General features: G+C 41.8%; 1 protein-coding gene across 1 annotated transcript in view; it reads left to right on the forward strand.

The window, feature by feature from the left end:
- The window catches only part of DOCK8 (dedicator of cytokinesis 8), a 234,866-nt gene that overhangs the window by 73,509 nt on the left and 133,576 nt on the right, over nucleotides 1–27,781 (forward strand). Inside the window, 5 exon segments of the mRNA XM_038527147.1 lie at nucleotides 7,123–7,246; nucleotides 12,615–12,827; nucleotides 18,000–18,085; nucleotides 23,211–23,277; nucleotides 25,002–25,151. Coding sequence (XP_038383075.1) covers nucleotides 7,123–7,246; nucleotides 12,615–12,827; nucleotides 18,000–18,085; nucleotides 23,211–23,277; nucleotides 25,002–25,151 — 640 coding nt within the window.

Below are 27,781 nucleotides of genomic sequence, written 5' to 3' on the forward strand. Positions count from 1 at the left end.
AATGCCACCTTTGTCACCCATGAACTTTCTCATTTTTAGAAGTCCATAAAATGTCCCAACTGTTATATAAAGGAGAAATAAACATAATACATAAAAGAGCATATATGTAAAGATGCAAATACTTGGATATAACTCCGCCAAAGAACATAATGAAATAGCTGTTTGCAGCTGCCAGAATAATGCTATGAGTCTCACACCTACAAAAGCAGACTGCAACAGGTGTGTTGTGTGGGTGACTGGGATAACACAAGTAGCATTGCTTTTAGTAATGTGATTTTCCAAAATGGGGAAAAACTCTTGGTAGAGGTCTAATCAGCACAGAGTTTAATTTCCCCTACATTTATATAGTTGCTGTTTTGCTGGAAAATTCAGTGCAAAAATACTTTGCACTTATTTGTAAGATGGCATGGGGCTTAGCTCACGTATTTACAGACTGGTTTTTTACCTCCAGGAATGTTTGGCAGGACATTTGATAGGTATGTTGAATGGTTTTTTTGTTTTTGTTTTTGTTTGTTTTTTTGGTAAAGATTTTGTTTATTCATGAGAGACACAAAGAGAGAAGCAAAGACATAGACAGAAGACTCTCTCCTTGTGGGGAGTCTGATGCGGGACTTGATCCTAGGACCCCGGGATCATGACCTGAGCTGAAGGCAGATGTTCAACCACTGAGCCACTCAGGTGCCCCATGTATTGGATGTTCTAATAGATGTCTTAGGATGGTTCTTCATTGCTGGGATGCCCCATGCATTTCAGGATGTGAAATATAATAGCACATCCCAGTCATTGAGACACTCAAAAATGACAGCATTAATTACCATCATTGAGAGCCACTGGTAGTAAGTCATCAGAAAATAGGATTCCCAAAATCCAGTCCAAACTACGGTTTTAGCAGCACAACTGGGAAATGAAACCCACTAAGAATTCCTGAAAGGGATGGAATGGAATGGAACAAGTTTAATGAGGACAACAAACTCACTAGGGTGTTTATTGGCCTTTTGGGAGAATTCTACAAGTGAAATCCTAAAGTGAGCACTTTTCTAAGCTTTACTTTTGCTTTTGGTAAGAAAGTAAATTACCTATGTGAAAATTATATAGTTCAGAAATAAAGATGTTAGGAGACTTTAAATTCAGCATATCTACAAAATATGGTTATCTAGATTATAACACTTGCATTGGTGTTGCATCTAATGGTATTGTCATTGACACTCATAATAATAACTATTATTTATTGAGCTGGTATGTGGTTATCTTGTTTGAGATGGTCTAGAAGCTGAGCCTGAGATAGGGATTCGGGTCCACATGATTTTTGAGGGTGTTCTCTTTAGGAAAAGCCCATAAGAAAATGAGAGAAGCAAAAGGAGTCAACTCAGGATAAGGGCACAGAGAAATTCCTGGCCAATATACAGGGTACTCTGGAGGGATCACACTACAAAGCTTTCCCATCATCCAACTTCGAGGCAAGCGGTGCCCTATACCAGTCAGGCATTGGTTACAATCATCAAGCCCAAGTGGGAAGTTAGAGGGCTGGCAAGTAGAGCAAATCACTCAGATGTCTCTGGACATGACAGCTCCTGTGCACATAGCAGCTACAGAATGGATGCTGTAATAGGGCCCACTAACAGACTTTATTACGATGCCAGACACCCCATATACTATTTTCCTTTTATTTGGAAACAATCTCAAATATACAGAAAACTTGCAAGTAAAACACAAAGATCTTTTTCCCCTCCCCCAAACCACTTGAGAGTAAGTTGCCAACCTAAATCTCCATTACCCCTGAACACTTCGGTGTGTAATTTCTACAAACAAGGACATTCTCCGTCGTAATTAGCATACAGCCATCACATTAAGGAAATTCACATTGATACATTATTACCATCTAATCCTCAGACCCTATTCAGCTTTCACCAAATGTCCCAAGAATGCCCTTTAGAGGAAAAGGATCTAGTTGAAAGGCATGCATTGCGTTTAGATGTCACTAAAGATGGCTTTCGTGTAATTTACTCTGGAACAGTTCCTGGGTGTTTCCTTGACTTTCATGACTGACCTTGAGATTACAGGGCAGTTTTTTTTTAGACATAATAATCCCTCCATTTGGATTAGGTGATTGTAAAATGCCCAATTCCTCTTTATTTTTTTTAAAGATTTATTTATTTATTTATTCATGAGAGAGAGAGAGAGAGAGAGAGAGAGAGAGAGGCAGAGACGCAGGCAGGGGGAGAAGCAGGCTCCATGCCGGGAGCCTGACGTAGGACTCGATCCCAGGACTCCAGGATCACGCCCTGGGCCAAAGGCAGGCACTAAACCGCTGAGCCACCCAGGGGTCCCCCCCAATTTCTCTTTAAACTTTCAGTTTATTTGTATCAATATTGAATCAGAGGTTCCTATTTTATTCAGTAAGTTTGAATCCAGTTCTGTGGTTCATTTTGATGCTCAGATTGTCCTCACTTTGACTAGTGTGAACCCTTTGAATTGGCCCTCGTATCTTTTTTACATACCCCTAAGCAGCCTCTGATCACATCCTTGCTATTTGCCACAAGATATTACAAGCTGATCTTACAGCTTTCTTTTCCTCATCCCTGGAATCAGACATTTCTCCAAGCAGCTCTGACCCTTTTTAAGTGGAAAGTGGTACTTAAAAGCCAAGCTGTAGGTGTTGGGTGTGCTTACTGCTATTAAGGTGTCACTCCTCCTGTGTCTTCACATCACAGTGGTAGGGAGTGTGTGCGTGTGTGTGTGTGTGTGTGTGTGTGTGGTGTGCACTGAAAACCACGAGTTGATGTTGATACCTGCAATTGCAACATGACATCAGAGTATTCATTCTTGTTTTCTTCCTTTCCATATTTTTCTCAGTGAAAAACCTGATTCTTATTGTCCTATTACATTTACTTACGTGATTAATCCTCTGATGTGTACCTACTGCCAGCACCACCCCCCTTCCCCACACAGTCGCCTTCTTCCTCATATTCTGGCTCTGACACCCGGCAACAGGCTTGCCCCTCCTGGGTAGATGCCCTCTTAGGCCTGCACCTATACTGAGTGCCAGGCCACTCCTGCACAGAGACACCTTAGCAGGCTGCTCCTCCCAGTGCCTTCCTTGTTCGACCCAGAATGTCTCATCCATTGTCACATGCCAGGCTATGGTCACCCTCCTCACACCCTCTGGATTCTGATTCTCCATGCCAAGCCACCCTTTCATATGTACTCCCTCCTCACCCTTTTTGGCCTTCAACTTCCCATTCTGGGTTTCCTCACTTACTCCCCACCCTGAGGCATGGAAGATTACCTTGTTCTGATGTTTTTAGTGCCAAATTGTATGGGAGGGATAGGAAGGAAAGGGAAGTGGAGAAAGGAGAAGAAGACGTATTATGTGCTGTTTTCCAGTCATCACACAGACCTTCAAAATGAGCAGTGTTCCTCCCCATTTCACATCTGAGGAAACCGTAGCTCTGAGAGATTAGGTCACTTGCCTAGGGTCTCACAGCCAGTATGTAAGAAGACAGCATCTGGACAGAACCCAGGTCCCAAACTCTAGAGCCAAATTCTATCTACTCCACACTGCTTCTGAAGACTTTGGTCTTTAAAATATGTTTGGTCTTAGGGCACCTGGGTTGATCAGTCAGTTGAGCATCTGACTGTTGATTTCAGCTCAGGTCATGATCTCAGGGTTCTGGGATCGAGCCCTGAGTCAGAGTTCCCGTTCAGTGGGAAGTCAACTTGTCTTCCTCTTCCTCTGACCCTCCCCCAGCTTGCTCACACACACACTCTCTCTCTCAAATAAATCAACCTTTTTTTTTTTTTTTTTTTTTAAATATGTTGGTCTTTGGATGGTTCCCAAATATATAATAATAGTGCTTGGAGAAAAGGAATGCAGTTCCCTTAAGAAGCAATAGGTTGAGTTCATTTTAAGAATAGTTCTTCTACTACTTGGCCCACTTCCCTATCTCTTGTCTGTGAAGAGGCTCAACAGGAGCATGGCTTTGTTCAACTCAGTTGCCTGGGTGGAGTAATGAGGCTGGGGTTTCTGGTGGCCAGTGGCACTCTGCCAGCAGTCTCACTACCTACCCGGTGGTGGTTTCTGCCTTCCGTGGCTGGCACTTCTAAAATGAGTCATCTTTACATACTTGCCAGCCCTTGTGGTCTCCCTCGGCCAGCTCTGCCCCTGCTACCACAAGGGAGCTTTGTGACTTTCCGAGACTTCAAGATGGGGAAGTAGATGCTAAATTGAGAATGAGGAAGGGGAGAAAAGTTTGCTCTGGTTTCAAACACACAACCATGGAATACGTCAGTCTTAATGTTTTCCATCCCCCAAATTCTGAGGGCTGGTGCATATACGGAGTTAGAATATAATATATTGCGAAATGAACTTTTAACACTATTCCGTGACTCATTTTTTAAATGCCTGTTTGTCAGTGTCTTTGGAGTTAAATAACTCCAGAAAGCATTCTAGCAAAATGGAGGACAAAAAAGAAAGCATCTATTTGCCTAAAATAGCAAAAGAGCAATAGCCAAGCATATTTGACTTTTCCCAGATTTAAGTATCTTCGGAAGAAAGTTGATTTGAAGGTTTCCAGATGCAGTGTATGACCTTTTTATCATAAAATCTTAAAGTTGGGCAAATATCCCAGAATTCACCTATTGTTTATGTCTCACCAACGAAGAAACAGAGGGACTGAGAGAAGTGATTAAGGATGATGGGGGCAGGTACATAGCTGTAATTGTGTGTGCGTGTGTGTGTGTTGTTCACTTATCAGGGAACACTTGGAAGTAAGTGCACTTTATGAAACAAAAAAATAAAACCAAGGCAGATATAGTTCTGGTTGCCAGGGCACACAAGGGCTTAAGTTAGGCTGCTTCCAGATTTTTATTTCTGTGGCCTGAGCAGGTGGCTTTGTGGGGAGACATGTGACATTGAACCTTTGGCATCAGTACCCTTTGGAGTGTATAAGTCCCAAGAAAGGCAAAGGGCAGATACCAAAGTGTGAAATTTGTGTCTTAATTCACTGTTTGCATTTGATTTCAGATAATTTATTAATTTTTAAAGTGGGGGAGGGGTAAAGGAGTGGGGGAAGATAATCTTAAGCAGGCTCCATGCCTAGCATAGAACCTGACTCAGGGCATGATTTCACGACCCTGAGATCATGACCTGAGCCAAAATCAAGAGTTGGATGCTTAAACAACTGAGCCACCCAGGCACCCTTAGAATTAATTTTTATTAGTTAATTCATTTGGGAACTTTTCCCTTTAAAATTGGATTCTTCAGGAAAAACAGCCACAGATTCAGTGTGTTGTAATTATGAGAGTAATCTTAGGACACAACTCACTATTTATTACTATTTTGAGTTGGGTACTTTTTCCTAAGAATATTATATCACATATAGCTTTTTCTTTGAACCCTTAGATAAAGTCCAAAAAAGCCATTTTATGCACTTGCAAAGCTTCTCATCCAGCACACACATGCATGTTGCTGGGTAAGTTTATAATGATGAGAATCACTTTTAAATAGCTAACAGGTTGATGAAATCCTGTGTGAGGTTCTCAAAAATCTCTTTTCATAGAAAATAAATATTCTAATATAAAATAAACTTTGCTCACACATGTATCTGCTCTTCTTAGCACTGCACACTTAGAGCAACTGGAACCAAAATAATTTTCTTAAATATTTTAAGTAGTTATTAATTACTTTTGGGAAATTATTTGAAGGAGTCCCCCAAAATACTTTTTGCTAATTGATGTTTATGAACAATATGATATTTTAAATTTCATTTGTTTTGTTGGTGTTTAGGAATTCCAAGCCAGAATCATTCTGCATATTTCTCTTGAAATCTTTTCTAAATGTTTACTCTTATTTCCTTATTTCAGAGTATACTATACTCATTTACTTATTTTCTTTCAGTTCCCCAATTTGGCCTGCTGTTCACCCAGCCCTGTCAATACAGGTTTGGGTCAGGGCAGTACAGATGGCCAAGAGACACTGAAGATGACCATTTATAGTAGACATTGACTTGAATTAGTCACCAAGCCCATCTTGCCCCTCTCCTAGGGCTATTTCTTATCTCCTTTTACTCAAATTGCTTCTCTTTAGAGCACAATAAAATCTAAGAACAGAGCCTGTTCTCCCTGGGTCATCTCCTTTTTTTCTTTAATTAACTTAATCAACTAAAATTTATTGAATACCAGCTCTGTGCATAACCCAACACTTCACCCCTCCCAAAGAGTTATAAACTCTGTATTTGGATCATTGCTAGTTGCTCTCCCACATTTCCTGCTTTATCTGTCTGCCATTTGATCTGCCTAATAAATCCTAACTCATTTCATATCCTTTTACCTACTTGCTCAGGGGTTTTTCTAATAGTGTGAGAAATCAAACCAAATGAGCGCATGCTTGTGCAGTTGACTTTGCAGCCTGTTTTCCAAGAAGACTTTGAGTCATAAAAACAGGGAATAGGCACATTGGTTTCTACAGTTATTATCTGAGAGCTTCTATCTGTTGCCTTTTTTCACGATGGTCTAATTTCCTTCTCCGGGGACAGTGCTGGCCATTATATTTTAAACCCTTTTCATAGCTACACATTTCTGAAACCCCATTTTAATGGTGTGCGCAGAGTGGAGATTGAGACCATTAGCAGAGATTTTCGGCATGCCCATCATTTATTTCTATTTTTTCTTAACCGTGTCCTGCCTTTTTAATTCATTGTTAAGAACACTGATGGGGACATTCAATGTTTTCCTCTATTTTTATCTTCAAACGATCTTTATTTGCTGCTCTGCACATTGCTAGATTTATTCCAGCCTCTTAACACTAGGGTCATAGTTTAGCGTCAGCTTGGAGCCAAATGCCCCGCAGCTGAAATGACCACACCTCCGAAGTGGCATTTTCCCAGACCGTTCCTACCTTTGATAATGAGCCAGCAAGGAGGCAAGTCTGTATCTCATTACAGCAGAGCCTTGTATTAGGCCTGGTGCATAATTAGATGGGAGGAATTACAATCGGTTCTCTCTTTGCGAGATCTTTCAGCACCATGTCTACTCTCAAACATTACTTTTATTTTTAATCTAATGCGCTTGTACCTCTCTTCTCTCTTTCTCTTGCTCCAAATGATGTAATAACAACCAAAAAAGAAACCAAGGAAGTTCGGAGATTTGCGGCTTTAAAAAGACTGGATCCCGAAGAGATTTTCACAAGACACTTCAGAAACAGACGTTTGAGTCAGAGTCCTTGGAGGGCCATGAACCAAGCACACAGGTATTTTCTATCAACAAACATGGTTACCAGGTTACTGGGCTGCTCTGCCCAGGGCATGCTGTCGGTGTTTTAACTAGAGAAAGGGCTAGACTCAGAGAATGTCAGAGTAGCAGGAGCTCTACCATTTGAGTCAGTGGTGCTTTTTCTTTTTTCTCCTCAAACCTGTTTGTAGCTACAGAAATTGGTGTTCAAATGAAAACCCACAAGTTCAATAATGAAAATAGGTAGAAGTAGAAGGGGGTTGCTCATTGGGCCCATCCACGTAACAATTCCTGAGACCCGGTGGTGTCTCTAAGGGCAGTTGCAGAGTGGGGGAAAGTCCACACTGAGGCCAGACTGCCCAGGTTTTCTTCCTTATTTTGCTCTATACTGACTCTGTGGCCCCCGGCAGGATAATTAACCTTTCTGGGCTTGTTTCAGTTTCCTCCATTGGAAAACAAGGAGGATAATAAAGACATCTCATCTTATTATAATTTTTTTCTTTTATTCTCTCATTCCATTAAATTCTTTTGAGTTCGTTTAAAAAATGTGTATGTGTAAGTTTTATCATCTGTACATGGCATGTCAGGATGGGAAAGGAAAAATTAGGAAATATTTACATTAAAAAGGAGTGTTGGGTATGGAGACTCACTGGTGTAAAGGAAGTAGTGCCTTAGGGGGTCTCCTCTCCTGCCATCTTGGTCAACTGTTCTGTGGTCTTGGAGAAGCCAATTTTTAAGGTTTATTTATTTTAGAGAGAGAAAGCATGTGCACATGAGTGAGGGACGAGCAGATAGAGAGGGAGGGGAAGAGAATCTCAAGCAGACTCCCCACTGAGTGCAGAGATGGATGTGGGGCTTGATCTCATGACCCTGAGATCATGACTGGAGCTGAAACCAAAAGTTGGATGCTTAACCAACTGAGCCACCCAGGCGCCTGAAGGGAAGCTGTCTTAGTCAGTTCAGGCTGAACAATAGAGTACAATAGATTGGGGTCGTTAAAACACTAGACATTTATTTCTCACAGTTCAGAGGTGGGGAAGTCCAAGATCAAGGTGTCAGCTCATTTGGTTCCTGGTAAGCATCTTCTTCCTGGTTTTGCAGACACTTTCTTGCTGTGTACCACCACACAGGGGAGACTGAGGGAGAACAAAGGCTCTCATGTCTCTCATAAGGGCACTAATTCTACTTGTGAAGGCCTCATCTTCATGACCTGATCACCTCCCAAAAGCCCTACCTCCCAATAGCCCATTGGGCATTAGGATGTCAACATAGGAATTTTTCAAACATTCAAGTCCATAAAACTAATAACGATGACAACAAATAGGAACTACCACATGGGGTTGTTAGAGCATTAAATGAGTTAATCTTGTGTAAAGCATTTAGGTCAATGCCAGCTCTCAGTGTCCATAGGTGCTAAGTAAAATCAGTCACAAAAGAACAAAAATTGTATAATTCCATGTATGTGAGCTACCTGGAGTAGTCCGATTCCTAGAGACAGAATGTAGAATATGGTTGCCAGGGGCTTCAGGGAGTGGGAGGAATGGAAATGATCTTTTAACAGGTACAGAGTTACAGTATAGATAAGTTCAGATTCAAAGAGTTGTGGGTAGTAGTGTGCACAACAGTGTGAATGTACTTCACACTGCTGCATTGTACTCTAAAAAAATGATTACGATGGTAAACTTTATGTTAATGTATATTTTATCACAATTGCAAAATCTTTTAGAAAGCCAGTGCTCTGTTCCAACTTGTCCATTTTGTAGTTGGGAAAAATAAAACAAAGGGGAAGAGACTTGTCTAAGTTTTATAGGGCATCTTCTGACCTGGTAGCATTTTCAGCTTTCAGGTGCTTTCATTCTAATCATCTCTCCATGCTGAATGGTGAATGAGTAGAGACTTTTAATATAATACCTATTTTTCAAACCACATGGTCTCTAGAGCCATGTTGACTACTTAATATGAGCTTAATGTAGGAATCAGCCATCAGTTCTGATGCTGAATATGGTGGGCTTCCTGTAGCATGGGGTATCTACTTTGTGGGAGATGTTTAAGAGATTTCTCATTGGTAATTTTGACTAAATTCAGTTTTTATTTTATATCTTTCCTTATCTTGGTCAGACAGAAGCCACAGCAGTTATCTCAACAAAAGAAATTTTTTTAAAATTATTTTTTAAAGATTTTATTTATTTATTTATTCATGAGAGAGAGAGAGAGAGAGAGAGAGAGAGAGGCAGAGACACAGGCAGAGGGAGAAGCAGGCTCCATGCAGGGAGCCTGACTTGGGACCCGATCCTGGGCCTCCAGGATCAGGCCCTGGGCTGAAGGTGGCGCTAAACCGCTGAGCCACCCAGGTTGCCCAACAAAAGAAATTTAATGTAGAGATTGGTTAAACAATTTTGGAGGACTCAGAGAATGAAATGGGAAAATTGAAGTCCTATAGAAATTGTACGAGCAGGAACCCGCACACCATCCTGGGGCAGCGGCTCTAAAACTAGAGCTTCACTGCAATCGCCTGGAGGGCTTGTTCCAACTCAGATTGCTAGGTACCACCCAGAGTCTCTGATTCATTAGGCTGGAGTGGCACTTGATAATTTGCATTTATAATTAGCATTTCCCAGGAGATGCTGATGCTACTGGTCCCGAGACCATATTCAAGAACCATGGGTCTGGTTGGAAGAGTATTAGAGTTATCAGAACCTAGAAGCTCTAAAGAGTGGCCTTGGAGCTGGGACTCAAATCTCTGGGGATCTCAGAGGAAAGATCCTACAGGATCTGAGAGTCTGGATTCTGACCTCTTAGGAGGTGGGACTGTCTGGCTGGTGCTGGTACCTCCAAGGAGGTAAGATAAGGATGGTTCTGGAAGCGCCCAAAGAAGCTGGGCTCTAGAACCAATTGCCACTACCAAGGTAGGAGGAGCTTCAACAAAGAGGGAGGAGCCAGTCCCCTTTCCCTTCTCCAGCTACCCAATCTCTTTAGAGCACCCATTACTGGCAGAACCCAAAAGAAGGAGGTGGCAAAGCAGAAATGTGACTTGCTAAATGCCAGGCCCAGCATCACAGAGTATAAAATTTGGAGCTGAGAGACAGTAGGTCAATGACCATCACCTCCATAAAGCACACCCATTTCAGCATACTCAGTGCTCAGTTAAGTCATCGGCTGTGTTGTGGAGCCAAGTTACACAAAAGTTGTATGTTTTTAAGTGTTAGACTAATACTCATGCAGGGATGCTCAGACAGTGAGACAATCGGCAACATCTTCCCATGTCACTCCCATTCTTGGCACCTTCTGTGTGGAATGGAAAGGCCAAGTGCCTGAATTTACATAAGTTCAATACATATATATGATGCAACTCCATGGTACACACATATATATTCCATAAAAATTAGATCACATTATACATAATACTGGATGCCTTCTTTTTTCATATTAATAATACACTGTGAGGTGATCACCTTTCTCTTCCAGTGAATACATGTTTACTTGGGTTTTCTTTAAATGGCTGCATAACATTCCATTGGATGGACGTTCCAAGATCTTTTAGTGCTGTCTCTTTGGGGAGACATTTAGAGGGCAGCCCCGGTGGCTCAGTGGTTTAGCGCCTGCCTTCAGTCCAAGGTGTGATCCCAGAGACCCGGGATCAAGTCCCACATTAGGCTCCCTGCATAGAGCCTGCTTCTCCCTCTGCCTGTGTCTCTGCCTCTCTCTGTCTGTCTCTCTCTCTGTGTGTCTCTATGAATAAATAAATAAAAATCTTTATTAAAAAAAAAGACATTTAGATAGTTTCTATTATTTTGTTACTACAATGTTCCAGAGATGCTCTTGTCTTCACAATCCTTGCTCACTTGTCCGGTTATACCCTTAGGATAAATTCTGGAGATTATATATATATTTACATACACATATATATGTGTATATCTTGACATCCTTTCAAAGTAACTTGGTAAATTCGTTCTCCCAAGGCTTTCATAATTTCTAAGCTAAAAAAGTATCAATAATTAAAGTGCTTGGGATGCCTGGGTGGCTCAGCAGTTGAGTGCCTGCCTTCGGCTGGGGGTGTGATCCTGGAGACCCAGGATCGAGTCCCACATTGGGCTCCCTTCATGGAGCCTACTTTTCCCTCTGCCTGTGTCTCTGTCTCTCATGAACAAATAAATAAAATCTTTAAAAAAATTAAAGTGCTAATTTAAATTATTGTTAGCACATTCAGTCAGGTAAAGTTTATGATCTAGCAGAGTACCTTTTATAAGGTAGATGAATGTCACAGAAAATATATATTATAGAGAAATTGTATAATAGCATGTCCATTTGCTAGAACTTTAGGATAACATTTTACCATTAATTTTGTAGATGTTTATAATAGTTCATCTATATTCTTATGACATATTGATAGTGATTGTATAGTCTTTACCAAGTCTTTGGTTGGGTTTGCCATTCCCCATTACTGACACATTGCTAATGAAATAAAGCATCTGCTTTATTGAAAAAACTCTTTTTTTTCAAACACACTGCAGCTAACAGTGGACACTACTTGAATAGCAAATGCTTTTCTGCTTTTTGTTCTGGTGGTTATTCCTATAACTGTTACTAAAGTCCCATAGAAGTGTATTCCCACTCCCACATTGCTGTCTTTGGAAGGATAAGATGCAGCTGGGAACTTATATGAGGTTTAATTTGGAAGGCTCCTTTCAGATCATCTTATTTTCCAGTTTCAAAAACTAGCTTCTGAAATTGAGATCAGGATGAGGTCCCTAAATAGTCCAGTCCAGACTCCTCTCTGTTACACTTATTCCAGTTCTGTTCTCATGAGTATGAGACATGAGCGAGGTTCACAAGAGACTTGACTTCTAATCTCCAGAAAAGAACATGCCCCAAACTAATAGAAACACAGTACTCTTTTCTTTTCTTTTCCTTCCTTCCTTTCTTTCTTTTTCGGATTTTATTTATTTATTCAACAGAGAGAGAGAGAGCACACAAGCAGGGGGAATAGCAGAGGGAGAGGGAGAAGCAGGCTCTCTGCTGAGCAGGGAGCCCAATGCAGGGCTCGATCCCAGGACCCCAGGATCATGACCTGAGCCAAAGGCAAACACTTTACCAACTGAGGCACCCAGGTGCCCCCACAGCACTGTTTTTAAACCTTTCCTAAGGACCAGTTTATCTACATCTGATGAGCAATTACCTGCTTCCAGGTGGGAAGGAGATATTTAATTTTAGGATACTCAGGGCCAGGAAGCCAAAGATGTGGTTTTTGTCAAACCCGTAGCTTGCTCAGAAGCAGCTTGAGGCCTGATTCTGTAATCCCACTTGGGAGCAGGGCAGATACACCCCAGATTCTTTTGTTCTTATTTTAGAGCCACGATCCCTCTCACAACATGGGTGTCTTCTTGCAGGTGCGCCCCCGCCACTTAAACGTGCTCTGTGACGTGTCTGGGAAAGGCCCCCTCACTGCCTGTGGCTTCGACCTCCGCAGCCTGCAGCCTGATCAGCGGCTGGAAAACCTCCTGCAGCAAGTGAGTGCTGAGGACTTCGAGAAGCAGAATGAAGAGGCCCGGAGGACCAATCGGCAGGCCGAGCTCTTTGCCCTGTACCCATCAGTGGATGAGGTGGGTGCAACCATCTCCATGCTGGAGAATCTCAGTGAGGAAAACAAAGAGTCTCCAGGAAAATATTATTGTTTGTCATTCCTGTATAGCACTATCAGGATGCTTAATGGTATGATTTCTGGGCCATTCTTTTCCCTAAGATAAGCCTATGGAATCACAATGCAAGTTATTGATCAGTCCTCCAAAAGAGATTCCAACAATAACCAGGATTTTCACTGCTCTTTACAAAACACTTTCACTGTTTTTGTCTCATTCAATCCTCAGAACATTTCAAGGGTCTACGTGTAGTGATCTTAGTGAGTCAAACCATTCAGTTCTTTGGGGGTATATTTGCAGTTAATCTACCAAGACATGTGTTCCTTAAACTTTGATATTCTCAAGTGCTAAGATCTTTTTTGGAGATAATCTCTGTGAACAACCTGAGGAGAAACGTTCTTTGAAAACGTTCTAGTCTAAAATGATCATAGCAGGGCACCTGGGTGGCTCAGTGGTTGAGTGTCTGCCTTTAGTTCAGGTTGTGGTCCCAGGGTCCTGGGATCAAGTCCCACATAAAGCTCCCTGCAGGAGCCTGCTTCTTCCTCTGCCTGTGTCTCTGCCTCTCTCTCTGTGTGTCTCTCATGAATAAATAAATAAAATCTTTAAAAATAATAATCAATCAATAGAATGATCATAGCTATGGTCTTAATGCATAAACTTTAGGATCCTGATCGTTCACGTCATTATATATCGGAGCTAACAAAGATCAATTTGATAATTTTGGTTTGCCTTGTATTTACTCCTTGGGGCACTTCAGATGGGATGAATAGTGATCATTATTCCAGCCCCTGTAGGCTCCTCATACTTGATATGAGGCTCTGTGTCTTTCCTCTGTATGTCAGAATGTTTCTGCTTCTGGTTCTTGCCAGAACTGGCTATGGCAATATCTCTGCTGTCCAAATTTTATCAAAAGTTCAGTTGTAAGATGCACAATTTGGGGGGCATTTTTGCATAAAACATAAGCCATCCATCCATGCCTCTAAATGTTTGACATTTAATTTTTGGATCAAGCAAGAAGACCGCTAGGGAGCCTGCTTCTTAAACCTGGTGGAGCCCCCTGGACATTGTTTTTGCTGACTCGGCCCTTAGATGAGGACAAAAAGTACAGTATGGAAGCTGCAGTCATGAGATGTGACGTCATGTCCAGTCTGCAAATATTATCAAGGACACAGACCTACTCCTCATCCAGCACCTGCCTCAGTGAGGATCCAGAGGGAAATTGTCTCTCAAGTCTTAGGATAGAGAAGAATTTGATTCACTGGGGAAATGGAAACTCTTAGGAGACTGTGCGCATCTTGTAATCAGCTCTCCTAAAGTCTTTACTTAGGGTCAAATTCCCATTTGCTGCTTTTTTTTTTCTTTCTATTTTCTGCTTCTAAATCTAGTGGCTAACTTATTGGGATTTACTTCAGCTTTCTTTCTTTCTTATCTTTATATTCCAACTACGTTGGTTTCCTCATCTATTTATTTCATTTGTAGTGGCCTCAAATCCTTTTCTGAATGAGGCAGATTAAAAATAACTACGAATAATGTGGGCAGCGTTGTATCACCTCCATTCTTCAGATTGCAGAGTAAGAGTCAGGGAGGTTAAGTAACCTCTCAGGCAAATTAAAGTACAGAATGGGGATCCTAACCCATTAACCCCAAACTTTATGTTTGCCCCTACTTAGGTATCTACATATGACTACCTGGTATAAGAGCACACATAATTGAAATCCAAAGATGATATGAATGAACTATCACACTAAATATCATAACTCTTCAGTTTCCATATAAAACTTTAAGGGTTTTTTTTTTTTTTTACCATCTTTGTCAAGAAATATTATATCTGCCAGATTTGACTTCTGCTTGTATTCCTTTTCCTCTCAGCTCCGTAGTGGAGGTGCCAGTATGTAAGAAAGTGTCCCAAAGTGGACACCAGGAGAGACCAAACAATGAAAGGATGAGAAGGGTATGTCTAGTGAGATATCAGCCTTCATGGGATTAAGTGGGAGGGTGTCCAGTCTCCCACTGATTGCAAGAATGAATCACAGATTCTGTAGAAGAACTTTTTTTTATGGTCTCTGAAACAATGCAGAAACTTGCTTAGGATTGAAAGTTATAATCTAGCAGAGGTCCTAAGAGGCCCTCTTTATTGGGTGAAGAGGAGTGCTTTGTATTTAGTGTACCAATTATTTGTAAATTAGTATGTCGAAAATTCTGGGAGGCCCCCATACCAGCCTTTAATATTTTGAAGTTCATACACACAGAGATTGCATTTGTCCTTGTAATTTGAACTTTCTCCAAAGATAGTCCTGTGGAAGAGGGGTAAATTTCTGGCTACCATGAACTAATCACACACACTGATTTTTTTTTTTTTTTTTTTTTGTGAAACACCTTAACAAAACTATTTCTTATTACCATGACTTTATTTCCTGGTGAAGAGGATGAGAAAAGAGGTGAACTATTATATTTAAATTATGACTAATAATTTGACTATCTACAAGAGAGATAAAAGTAGAACACAACCCCCAGGCCTTTAGGAGGGGAGTTCTTGACTTGTCCTGATTCACTCTTGGTTCTGCAAAAGGCATCCTATGGGTTGGTCCCTAAGAAGGTGCCACTATCCTCTGAATCGCAGAAGAGTTTGCATTCAGACTGCCTAGGCTGCAAGTAACATAACTCAACTAAAAACCAATTAAGAAAAAAAAGTAGTATGGGTGTGGGGGATATTTATCAGCTCACATAATGCAATCACAGGTAGACAGATGTAGAGTTGGCCTCAGTGTGTTGGGTCAACTGATAGAAGACATCTCTCATACTGTCCTCCTCTTTCGCTTACTCTCTCCCTCCCTTTCTGTCTCTGTCCCTCTTTAAATATCTATATGTATATTTAGAGATATATACAAAAATATATATACATATCTGTATATGCACACATTTATGTATGCACATATATATTATATACAGAAATGTAAATATATACATACATATACATAATATATTTATATGTACATAATATATATGTATTTATAATATTTATTTTTATATATACATACATACACACACACTCAGGAAGATAAAACAACGGACATCTACTTCAGGCAAGATAGGCCATGTTCAGGGTGGTATGGCCACAGACTAGATATCCACTTCGAACTTCGTATTTGCTCTTCTCCTTCTCTGGGAACTAGTTCCAATTTCAGATAACTATAAAGGCTTAAAAAATGCATATAGATTAGAAGAGACTTAGTAAATGCATCAATATCTAAACCTCATTTGGATCATGATTTAACAAACTAACTGCAAAAAAGAATTGAGATAGTTGGGGAAATTTGGAATGAACTAAATATTTAGTGACAATAAGAAATTGCTGCTAATTAAAAAAAAATCAATGGCATTACAGCTGTGCAGTTTTATTTTTATTTTATTTATTTATGTTTTAAATATTTTATTTATTTATTTGAGAGAGGAGGAGAGAATAAATGAGGAAGGGGCAGAGGGAGAAGCAGACTCCCCCCTGAGCAGGGAGCCCGATATGGGACTCAATCCCAGGACACCAGGATCATGACCTGAGCCAAAGGCAGACACTCAACCGACTAAGCCACCCAGGTGCCCCGACAGCTGTGCGTTTTTGGAAGTCTTTATCTTATAGAGATCTGTACTGAAATATGTACAGATGAAGTTCTATGATGTCTGAGGCTTTGCTGCCAAGTAATCCACTATTGAGTAGGGGGAGGTAGTAAGTGGGAGTATGGGTGAAGCCAGATTGCCCATGAGTTAAACATATTGAAACTTACATGATGGGTAAAGATGGTTCATTCCATTATTCTCTCTACTTTTGAGTGTGTTTCCATTTTCTAAATGAAAAGCTTTTAACAAAGAACCTTGAAAGTTCGAATCTAGACCAGAGAGGTAGCCTTAGAAACCCATGAATGTATGTTGGGGCTCTTCTCCAATGAGGGAGGGTGCTTCCCTTCTCCATGCACCTGCTCTGATCACCCTGCAAGTGCCAGTTTGCTCGAGTTGAGCTCAGTGTGGGCATCAAGCAGTGCCTCCTCTGAAACAAGCTCAGCGGCCAGGATGGCCCGCTGATAAACACAGGATTGGACCTTAAAGAATAGAGTTTTGAGTAGAAGTGAGTTCACCACTTTGTTTCATGAATCTGGGTGCAGATTTACTGAGGAGGTGATTCTACTGCTATTTCAAAAGATGTTACTTTGCTATGGGAGGCTCCCATCACTTATGGCCCAGGAAAATACAATTAGACATGACTCTATTCTTTGGACTCTTGTGAGCTGTAGATAGTCAACTGCAAGAGCAGAGATTAAAGTTTTCAGGGCTTTGCATTATTATCTTTGCATACATAAATATAATGAAGATACTTTGATAATTCAGATTTGAATGTTAAAAGTTACCTTAGGGCCTTGGTATATTTCTCTTTAAGTCTTGAGTTCCAATGTGGTAAAATAGAGTCCCAAATGTGGTCAAACAAACAAACCAACCAACCAAAAAACTGTATAATTGCATTTGTCATTACTAATTTGTCATTACTAAGTTTCCTGTATTTAGAACTTCAGCAAGCTCTAGCTGGATATGTGTGTGTAGAACCTATACATCAACCTCAAATCTCTATCACCTGTTTAAGAACACAGTGACCTGAGAAAGATACTATATTTTAAATATTGATGGTTTACATACAGCCTGATGCGAGCCATTCTGAATCAGACTCCAAGTCTGAAACTCACCATTTACTAGTAAAACCTTGGCAGGAGAAGTATTCTGAATATGTACTTAGAGCAGGCCAAAAAAAAAAAAAAAAAAAAAGCCAACAATACCAACAATAGGTATAAGATTTTGCAATGCCATCTGGTGGATGTTACTCAGCCATATTCATGTTCACATTTCCTTCCTTCCTCCCTCTGTCTCTTTGTCTTAAATGCCTAGCATTTGGAAAGGAGAAATTGTTTGCCGTCAATGTTGACTTCAAAACTTGGGGTTGAATAATAAACTCTCTTATAAAAGTCTTTAAAAGTGTTATCCCACTATTGGAAATGAATGCAGGGTGAGTGCTGGACAGCAGCCTTCCCTTCCCTGGACTCTCTCCAACTGGAACCCCTCCTGGAAGTTCACTCATGATTTCTTTACCGATCATAGGAGGATGCGGTGGAAATACGTCCGGTACCAGAATGTCCTAAGGAACATCTGGGCAACAGAATACTGGTCAAGGTGCTGACTCTGAAGTAAGTACCGGCGAATGTACTAACCACTACACAGAGGTTTATCTCGCCTTTTACGTATAAGCTGCATCTCCGTGGACAGAGCTTGAACGGGGAGGGTCCTCCAGTGCTCTTGCAACAGTGTGAGGCTGTGACGTAGTGGGAAGAACGGAGTTTGGAGTCAGCTAGACCCAGATTCTATTCCTGCCCAGCCTTTGACAGTCGCTCCTCTGTCCCAGGGAAGGCACACCCCGAAGTGAGTCATGTAAGGTAACCGAGTGAAACAGCCTACAGTAACCAAAGGAACAGGGAAAGCTGGGCAGCAAAAAAACCCCTGAAAACCAGTGAATGGTATACTGGAGTCCTCTCTAATTCCTCAGAGCTGAACCTAGCAGAGATGAACCAGCTCTGTGTTCAGTGACCTCACGTCCGTATCTTGAGACTGGCCGTGGTGGAATATTTACAACATAGAATTCAGACGATGCTACAAATTAGAGCTGCTGCTTCTTTTTTTTTTTTTTTTTTTCCTAGAGACTTGTTTGTTATTTATTGAAGCACAACATTAAATGCAACTAAAACCCAGTCTCAGTGCTGGGGGACAGCAGAGGACCAGAGAGCAGTGTGGACTGTAGCAAGATATTTTACCCACTGCTGGCGAGGGCAGTTCTTGCCATCCAAGGACACAGGCCCATTTTTGCCAACTGTCTATTTTGGTTTTGTTTTTGCTTTTTCAAGAGGAGCTGTAAATTCAGATTTCTTTCTTTCTTTCTTTCTTTCTTTCTTTCTTTCTTTCTTTCTTTCTTTCTTTCTTTCTTTCTTTCTTTCTTTCTTTCCTTCCTTCCTTCCTTCCTTCCTTCCTTCCTTCCTTCCTTCCTTCCTTCCTCCTTTCTTTTTAAATTCAGACTTCTGAATAATCTCCTGACTTCTTAAATACCTTCTCATTTCCTTTTTACAAATTATACAACAGCTTATCATCTGCAGTCTGGATTCATCTTGTGGGCCAACTGTTTGCCCCATGTTCTTTAAAGCAGTTATCTCCAAATCTTTTTGATTGTTTACATTCAGAGTAGAAGTCCCATGTCCACTGTATATGTGTATTAGTTTTGTACATGCATATTAATATATACATTATTGAATGTACATAAATAAGAAATTTAAAAATATGAACTAAATAAAGGAAAATAAATTAGAGTAACTTCTTCCAGCATACTAACAAGTTGTCCTGCATATCCATTCGGGTGGTGTTTACATGCCTCTTGTGCAGACTGTTACTTCAGAGAATTCTGCCAACTTCAAATCACAGACTCTTTTGAAAATATTAAGTTGTAAATGCTCTATCTGGGCCACAGTGTATAAGCATGGCATTTTTTTTCATCCATTAGGGGGTGATCCATCTCTTGAAGTCAATTCATGGACTCCTTAAGCAACACCTGGTTTGCAATTAGGGCATCTGGATTCTGGATTCAAGGCTGTATTTCAACCCTGGGAGCTTCTCTGGGAGTTTGAATTCTTACTTATAAATGAAACTGTTAACACCAGATGGTCTCCAAGTTTCTACTTGTCATAAACTTCTGTGATTCTAATGCATAGCTTCCCCAGATCCTCTCCTGAGAACCCAGGGAGACAGAGCTGCTCCTCTCTTCCCCCATGGGGGGTGGGGGGGTGGGGGGGCTCCCTTGATGTTATAGCCCTCCCCCTAGCCAGCTCTACTAATAGGGGGAGGGAAGTGAGGGCCTTTTGTCTTGTGCACAGAGATGAACAGCTCATAAACAGCTCTCTGTCGAGTCAGGGCTACAGAAAGGCAGCCTCTAGCCCGTGCAAGCCAGCCTGGAAGTGGGAGCCTGCTAGTTCTTGAGCAGGGGGCTGAGTGGAAGTGGCTGCTGGTCTCCTCTGCACTGCTCAGGAAGTCTGCCCCATTGTCTGAGGCACTCACTCACCCCCACAGGATGCACATCAGGCCCCTTATAAGTGCAGTGACTATGCTTTTTGGGATTGGAGGAATTCTCCCTTATGATGTCACTTTGCCACCAAGCCTTCTAGATCTTTCCAATAAGTAAACAGCAGCAGTCCTCACAGGTGGGAAAACGTGGCCACTAAGAGACATGTATTAATGAAAAAACAAATAGACCCATTTGGATTTCTCTTGGTGAAAATTGTCAGTTTTCTGGTGATGTTTTTCCCAATTGCCAAAGCAGAAATCAGATAGAATTGAGGTGTTTGCTGAGGGTGCTTGGCCCACTCAAGAGTCTTAAATAGCATCTGTATCAGCAGCATACACCTGCAAGAGGAGAGATGGACCAAAGAGGTTGTCCCGGCTAAAACTACTCTGAATAAACCAGATTTTTGAAAAAGCAAGCCAGCAAGCAAGTTCTTATAGGTAAACTTACAATGTCAAAATAGGAATAGTAAACATGGTAATGCTAAAGACCTCATTTCCCCACTGACACAGACATGCAGAATTTTATTTGTACTACTATAGATTTTATGATCTGTTGAGACCTCTGTCACTGTTTTGCTTTTTGAGAAACATGTAAAACTCAAGCATATAGAATCAGGCTGGTGTCCAATCTGCAGATGTTTGGAGCACCTAGAAGAAAAGAGGATGGCAACAAAGTATTTTCCTCCTTTGCATTTTATGTGGGGAAATATTTTAATGTAAGATTTACTACTGTCTTATGCAAAGTAACCTCAGCTCAGAGGGGTCTCCTTGGTGGGGAAACTAGTGTGCTTTATTCAAGTTTACCCAGGGAGTTTGTTTTAAATGCAAATTTGGGGACACCTTGCACCACCATTTCCCCCAAGAGATTCTGGCTCACTAGATCTCAGGGGAGGGACAAAGAAACCTGCATTTTGATAAACTCCTCTTTTGCCTCAAAATGCTAGTTTCTGGGGACTATACTTAGAGATACACCGATAGGAAAAAAACTCAGGTTCTGTGATCAGAAAAGGCTGGGCTCTGAACCCCAAACATGTCGGTGCCTCATCTTGTGGCCTTTGGCAAATTACTTAATCTCCCTGCACCTCAAAAACAATGGGTAATATTTGCATCACATTATTGTTGTGAAGTTAAAGGAGTCAACACGTGTCAAATGGTTAACGCAACCCAATTGTAGGTATGTGACAAATGTCAATTCTCCTTTTCTTTCTCTGAGCCAGGGAGTACTTATCACTCAGTACCCACCTAAGTAGATCACAGCAATACTCAGACCTTGGAATGCACAATTAAATATGGGTTGACCATACCAGGCAACAGCTGGCGAGCATAGGTACAAGATAGCCCACAATCGATGTGCTCTCACCTAATGATAGAATAATCATAGAAATCCTTTCCATGTGTGCTTGTGATAAAATCTGTACCATAAAGTTTACCATCATCACCACTGTTAAGTGTACAGCTCAGTGGCATTAAATATATCCTCACTGCTGTGCAGCCATAGATACCCATTTCCAGATCTCTTTCCTTCCACCACTGGAACTTTGTCCTCATTAAACAATAATTCCTATCCACATTCCCCCAGCCCCTGGACATCACCATCACTTTTTGTCTAAATACCTTATAGAAGCAGATTTTACAAGATGTGTCTTTTGTGACTGGCTTGTCTCACCTAGCACAATGCCTTCAGGGGTCGTGTTGGAGCATGAGTCAGAATGTCCTTCCTTTTTCAGGCTGAATAATAGTCCATCACATGCATATGCCATGTTTGGTTTATCCATTCAGCCCTTGAAGGACATTGGAGGTAATGCTGATTCTTGATGCTGTTCTTATGGTGTGTTCGTACTCACTGTCCTACACAATCCTTACGACATCTCTGGGGAATGGGAAGGGAAGAGCATCCCTTCCTCATTTTACAGATAAATAAGCAAAACTGGGAAAGTCAAATACCTGATTAGGATCCCAGATGAGCTGGTGGTGGGAGGAAGAACGGAAGCTAGGTATGTCTGACCCAGTGCCTGTGAGTCTGCCATCATTCCCATCTGCCTTATCCCCACAGGTGCCATTTGGCTAACTAACCCTTTTGTCTGTGCTTCCCTCCATCCAATATTCTTCTTAAAAATCCTCTTTTTAGGGGTACCTGTGTGGCACAGTCGGTTGAGCATCCGACTTGATTTTGGCTGAGGTCATGATTTCAGGGTTCATGAGTTTGAACCCTGTGTTGGGCTCTGTGCTCAGCGCAGAGTCTGCTTGAGTTTCTCTCTCCCTCTGCCTCCCAGCTCATTCTTTCTCTCTCTCTCTCTCTCTCTCAAATAAGTCATTAAAAAAGGTCCTCTTTTTAGACAGTTACCCAGTGACAAGGCCATCCTCTTACACATGCCTTGAAACAAAATTTGGTCTAATTGATATGACTTCTGAGGTGCTGGTGGTCCAGAGCCTGGTTACTCAGCTAGCAGGAGCCAGGATCATGGGTTGTTAGCCTGAGAAACTTGGAATGTGCACGTCTGTACTTCATGTATATCCTATAACATGTGGAAGCATTGTGCTTTGGGTATGCAGTGTCTTCAAACCCACCATGTTGAGGGGAATGGGCCATTTGGGCTGATATGTTTCTAGCTCTCACTGGGTCCCCACAGCTCAGTGTTTATTGGCAGTGCTCTGTTCCCTGGCCCAGCAACCCAGCAGCTCCCCGGACAATGGAATCAGGAAAGGTCAGACATCCACCCATATAAATGATCCCACTATAAATCTAAGCAAAAGCAATAGAACTGGTTTTGTTTTTGTTTTACTCTCTGAAAAGCCTTGTGCCTTAGAGTTGAATAATAGGGACTTCTACCCTAGCAGTACAGGGTAAACGGCTAACAAAGACTTCACCTAAGGCAGAGGCTTTCCCATCAGAAAACACCACATCTACAGAGGATAAGTGTTGGATCACACCATGGGGACCATCCTGCCCTCTCTCCCTTGCAGTGCCAGCAATGAGTGTTTTTCTTTTAGGAAAATGTACCACCCACCACAGCTTCCAATGACTGAGAATTCTCCATGAACCTCTCATCTCTCTCCACTAATATCCCAGTATGATTCTCATCTGTGTGGAGTTATCCAAACATTTCTGGGAATGATGTGCATTTTTAACCAATATGTATAGCACAGCAATTTCAGCAAATTCATAATTATCTGACTTAACACCTGATTTTTTCTTTCTCTCTCTGACAGGTTTGAGATTGAAATTGAGCCTCTGTTTGCCAGCATCGCCCTCTATGATGTTAAAGAAAGGAAAAAGGTAAGGAAGTAGAGAACACCCCATCCCTGGGGGGACATTTACTGCTCATGATTTTGCGGGGTTCGTGTTTTCAAATTCTGACATCTCTGCAGCAAAATGCATCAGATTTGAAAGCAAATGACTTTTTTAAAAAAAGATTTTATTTATTTATTTATTCATGAGAGATAGAGAGAGAGAAAGAGGCAGAGACACGGGCAGAGGGAGGAGTAGGCTCCATGCAGGGAGCCCGATGTGGGACTCGATTCTGGGTCTCCAGGATCAGGCCCCGGACTGAAGGCAGTGCCAAACCACTGAGCCACTTGGGCTGCCCATCAAATGACCTTTGATACATCCAATTCTATTGCCTTTGCAGTTTTTGCAGGAGTGATCTGGCAATGTTAGTCATTTATGTTCTTTGAAGAATCTTAGAGGGAAGGCCTGGTGGAAGTGGTGGCCTGTTTGGGATTGAGAGAGAAAAAAAATAGCAACGTATGGGATGACATGTATTTAAATTTAAATACATTTTTAACAAACTCGGATATATATGTAATGTTGCCTCAGTTTGGGAGTTTTTGTGCTGTGAGGTGCTCTTCTTGTGAATGGAAGGCATTTTGTGTGGTAGAAGTATTAATTTGCCAGAGGGTGAAGACCTCACCAACCATGATGTGCTTTTAATGAAAAAGATTTTGGTACCTAAGCCTCTTCTCCATGAGTGGTTTTTTTTTTTTCAAAGATTTTATTTATATATTCATGAGAGACACACACAGAGAGAGGCAGAGACATAGGCAGAGGGAGAAGCAGGCTCCCTGTGGGAAGCCCGATGTAGGGCTCCATCCCAGGACCCCGGGACATGACTTGAGCCAAGGGCAGATGCTCAACCACTGAGCCATCCAGGTGCCCCGAGAATCTGCATTTTAACAGGTTCCCAGGTGATACTGAAGCTGCCAGTCAGGGCACCACATTCTGAGAACTTCTGGTTTAAAAAAGAAGTTTCTCTCTTTGTTTCTTAAGCAATCTGAGAGGGGGCAGGGGTGGTGGCTCACTAGGGGTCTGCTGCTCTGTCTTTATAGAACCCTCACTGGCAGCGGCTCCACCATCTTCAGTATGGCCCTCCCAGAGCCACTTGTTACTGCCACTGTAGCTCCCCAAAAGGGGAAAAGATGGGTCTGGGAGGCCTGGAAGTATTTCATTTGTTTGTTGAAATATAGGGAACATACACTCTTACACTAGTTTCGGGTATGCAACATAGGGATCTGACAGTTCTATACATTCTACAACGCTCACCACTCTACGCCAAGTTAACAGCTGTTGGGCACAACACCTGCACCACAGTTCATTGGAAAGAATCTAGTCACATGCTCATTCCACCCGCAAAGGAGGCTGGCGGATGTAGTTTCTGCTGGGCAGCCACTTCTCAGCTACAGCTCTTAGTTCAGCTACAACATCTTGCTCTTCTTTGCTGTGGGGCCGGGCACATCATTGGTGTTCAGGGATAATGAATGGGTTAATAAAAATGTAAATATTTTGAGGAGCACCTCTCAAACAGCTCCAAAATATCTAGACACTGTGACAAAAATGTGTATCAGATTTTTCCTAACACCACTATTTGGAAACCACATCTATGATGACACTCCTTTGGCAACATTTTTTTGTGGGTTTTTTTTTTTTTTTTTAACTCTTTAAACATGTTGAGGCCCTGAGAACCGCAGGTGTGACTTATTTTTTGCCTTGCTCCTTGTTTACAGATCTCAGAAAATTTTCACTGTGACCTGAACTCAGACCAGTTCAAAGGATTTCTGCGAGCTCACACACCCTCTGTGGATCCATCCAGTCAGGCAAGATCTGCCGTATTCTCGGTCACCTATCCGTCCTCAGACATCTACCTAGTAGTCAAGGTAATGAAACACAATCTGGTTTGTCCATTCTGCATTCGGGTGCTCTCCTTGTTATTCCCGGAGCATGTTTGAGGTGAAAGAGATGTCAGGACGTATATCCACACATTTTCTCAGAGATTCACTTTGTTTCCTTTTCAACTGGCCCCTTTTCCTTTCCCCACAAATCCTGTGTGGGATGCTAGAACATTTATGGGTTTTGGAGTCATACAGTCTTGGCTTTGGATCCTGGCTTTGAAACTTTGTAGCTATAGGACTTTGGGTGATTCCCTAAGTTGAGACTTAGTTCCGTTGTGTGCAAAGTGAGGGTTAGAACACTGCCCTCAATGGGCGGTTGTGATAGCAGAATAAAGACTGGCACATTATAGGCTTTACTCCTGACCAAGCTCTGCCTCTTACCCTCAGCTCTCCAGCTCTGGGAGGCTGCTGGGGAGGAGATCTTGGATAGGGTTTCCTAATTCTATTCATGGTCTTCTAGACACCAGTGGGGAAATGTTCCTAAGTCCAGGCTCTGACAATTTAAGGTATGGACTGTGGCTTCCAAATTTCACTCTCCCTTTTTATCACCACATGTTTTGTTAAAAAAAAAAAAAATCCAGGTGTTTTCATTTCCTGTACACCCAGAGTTCCAGGTTTGGAACATTTTCAGTTTAGCTCAGTATTTCACTTCCATAATCTCACTGATTCCCCTGCAATCCTGCGAGAGCAGCCATTAGATACCAAAGAATTTAAGTGACATAGAGGCCAGTTGGCAAGTGGCAGGAGTCTTTGCCTTCTACCTTTCAGATTCTGAAAGGTTACTGTTGCTTGAGGAGGATCTATTTAAGCTTTTCAAAACTACTGAAGTTAAAATTCTGTTGCTGAAAAAAGACACATCCGTTGTTGTCAAATTGAACCTGTTTTCTTTTTTCTGCAGTATCACTTAGATGTACAAGAAAGTTAGTGTCAAGCCCACCTTTGGAGCTTCAGAGTTCTCTCAGCCTGGGAACCCAAGGATGCTGACACTAGCTCCTTAGAGCCAAGTTTTACTTCAGGCTCTACTTCTTAGTAAATGACTTTAGTTTCCTTAATCTACCACAGTCCATCAAGTATCAGCGGCTACCTACAGGTTACTGTTACTAAATATATTCCAAAATTCTCAAATGTACAGATGCATTCATTTGGCAGTAACAGGCCTTCTGTCAGATGTCTGGATATAATTAAGACGTTTAAAGCTCAGGAAGACAGTCCCTGGCTTCTCACTTCTCTTCCTTTATTGTAATGGCATCATTGTTGCTTCTTTCTCTCTTAAATATTATAGTAAATGGTGTGTTGTATTGAGCACAGCCGAGCAGGTGCCATTCAGAAAAAGGAGCTCTTATTTTTATTCCCAGGCTGAACACCAGGATCTTAAGTATATTTTAGCTAGAGTTTCCTAGTTTAGTACTGTATACACTATTGCTTGAAAGGATTATCCAGGCTTAAAGGTTTTGGGTTCCCAGTTGAGGAATGGAGAATAAGGATGAAATTTAAGACTTTAAAAACAAACATGTGAGGCACTAAACCAGCCCCTCCTGAATAGGACAGAGAGCAGCCTCCTCATCGGATGAAAATTCTCTGCTAATTCCCCATGCATCCTTTTCCTCTGCCTGCCATGGTTACAAGGACACCTGGGTTGTTGATTTTTTTTTTTTTATACATAAACATGAGGCACCATACAGTGGGCCCTCCTCACAGCCTGCAGCCCTTCTCAGAAAGTACCTGGAGTTACCCTTGTCCAGCTGGGGAAGGGAATAGTGTCTGCTGGTCTGGTCAGATCTGGGGTCTCCCACTTTCAGATGCTAGACACCCCTCTCCTGTGGGCTCCACATTGTATAGTACCAGCACTCGAAGCCATGGCATTCCCATTGCTGCTTCAGGATCTTCATTAAGATCTTTATCTCTGTTCTAAGTTCATTTTAAAGACCACACTTTTATCTGTCAACTACATGGCAAAGCTAACTTCTTCTCCTTTGCTCTACAAGCTCCTGATTAAGAGCTTCGGTAGAATAGGAACCGGGTGTATCTTGTTCACCCCCCTGGCCCCCGCCACGACCTCCCCAGCAGCTACCACCTACAGGGTGCTCAGCCAGTGTTTTCTGAGTGAATGAACATGTGAATGATTGCTGACTGACAGCCTGTAGCTCACCTGTTAGGTATCTATATTCTCACCCTGGGACTTCAGTGGGAGTCAACCTTGTCTTCATGCTGTGGCGATGAGAAGGGATTTTCAACTTCTTTTATGAGGAGAGAGAGACTTCCTGCTTGCAGTCTCCCTGACGCAGGTGCCCACTGAGCGGCTCATGCCACTTCCTCTGAACGCCACTTAACAATCTCCATTGCTAGGGTGTTTTCTAGTGTGAACACTGGGCCTCCCTAGAATGTGTGCCTAATGGAATATGTTAACCCAGATTTCATTCTTCTCTTCGACCTTCGGGATAAGCTACATTTCCTTGGAGCAGAGAGCTGGGAAATTTCAAATCTCTCCTTTTCTTTCTAATAAACAGGGTGGCCACGTTTATGGCCTGCCAGATCCTTTACCTGAAGCAAAATGGAAGAAGATACTTGACAGGAGTGGCATTAATTCATATTTCCAGCCAGTTAGCAAAGTGAAA

Source organism: Canis lupus, chromosome 1, assembly GCF_011100685.1.
Source record: "Canis lupus familiaris isolate Mischka breed German Shepherd chromosome 1, alternate assembly UU_Cfam_GSD_1.0, whole genome shotgun sequence".
NCBI classification, from domain to species: Eukaryota; Metazoa; Chordata; class Mammalia; order Carnivora; family Canidae; genus Canis; species Canis lupus.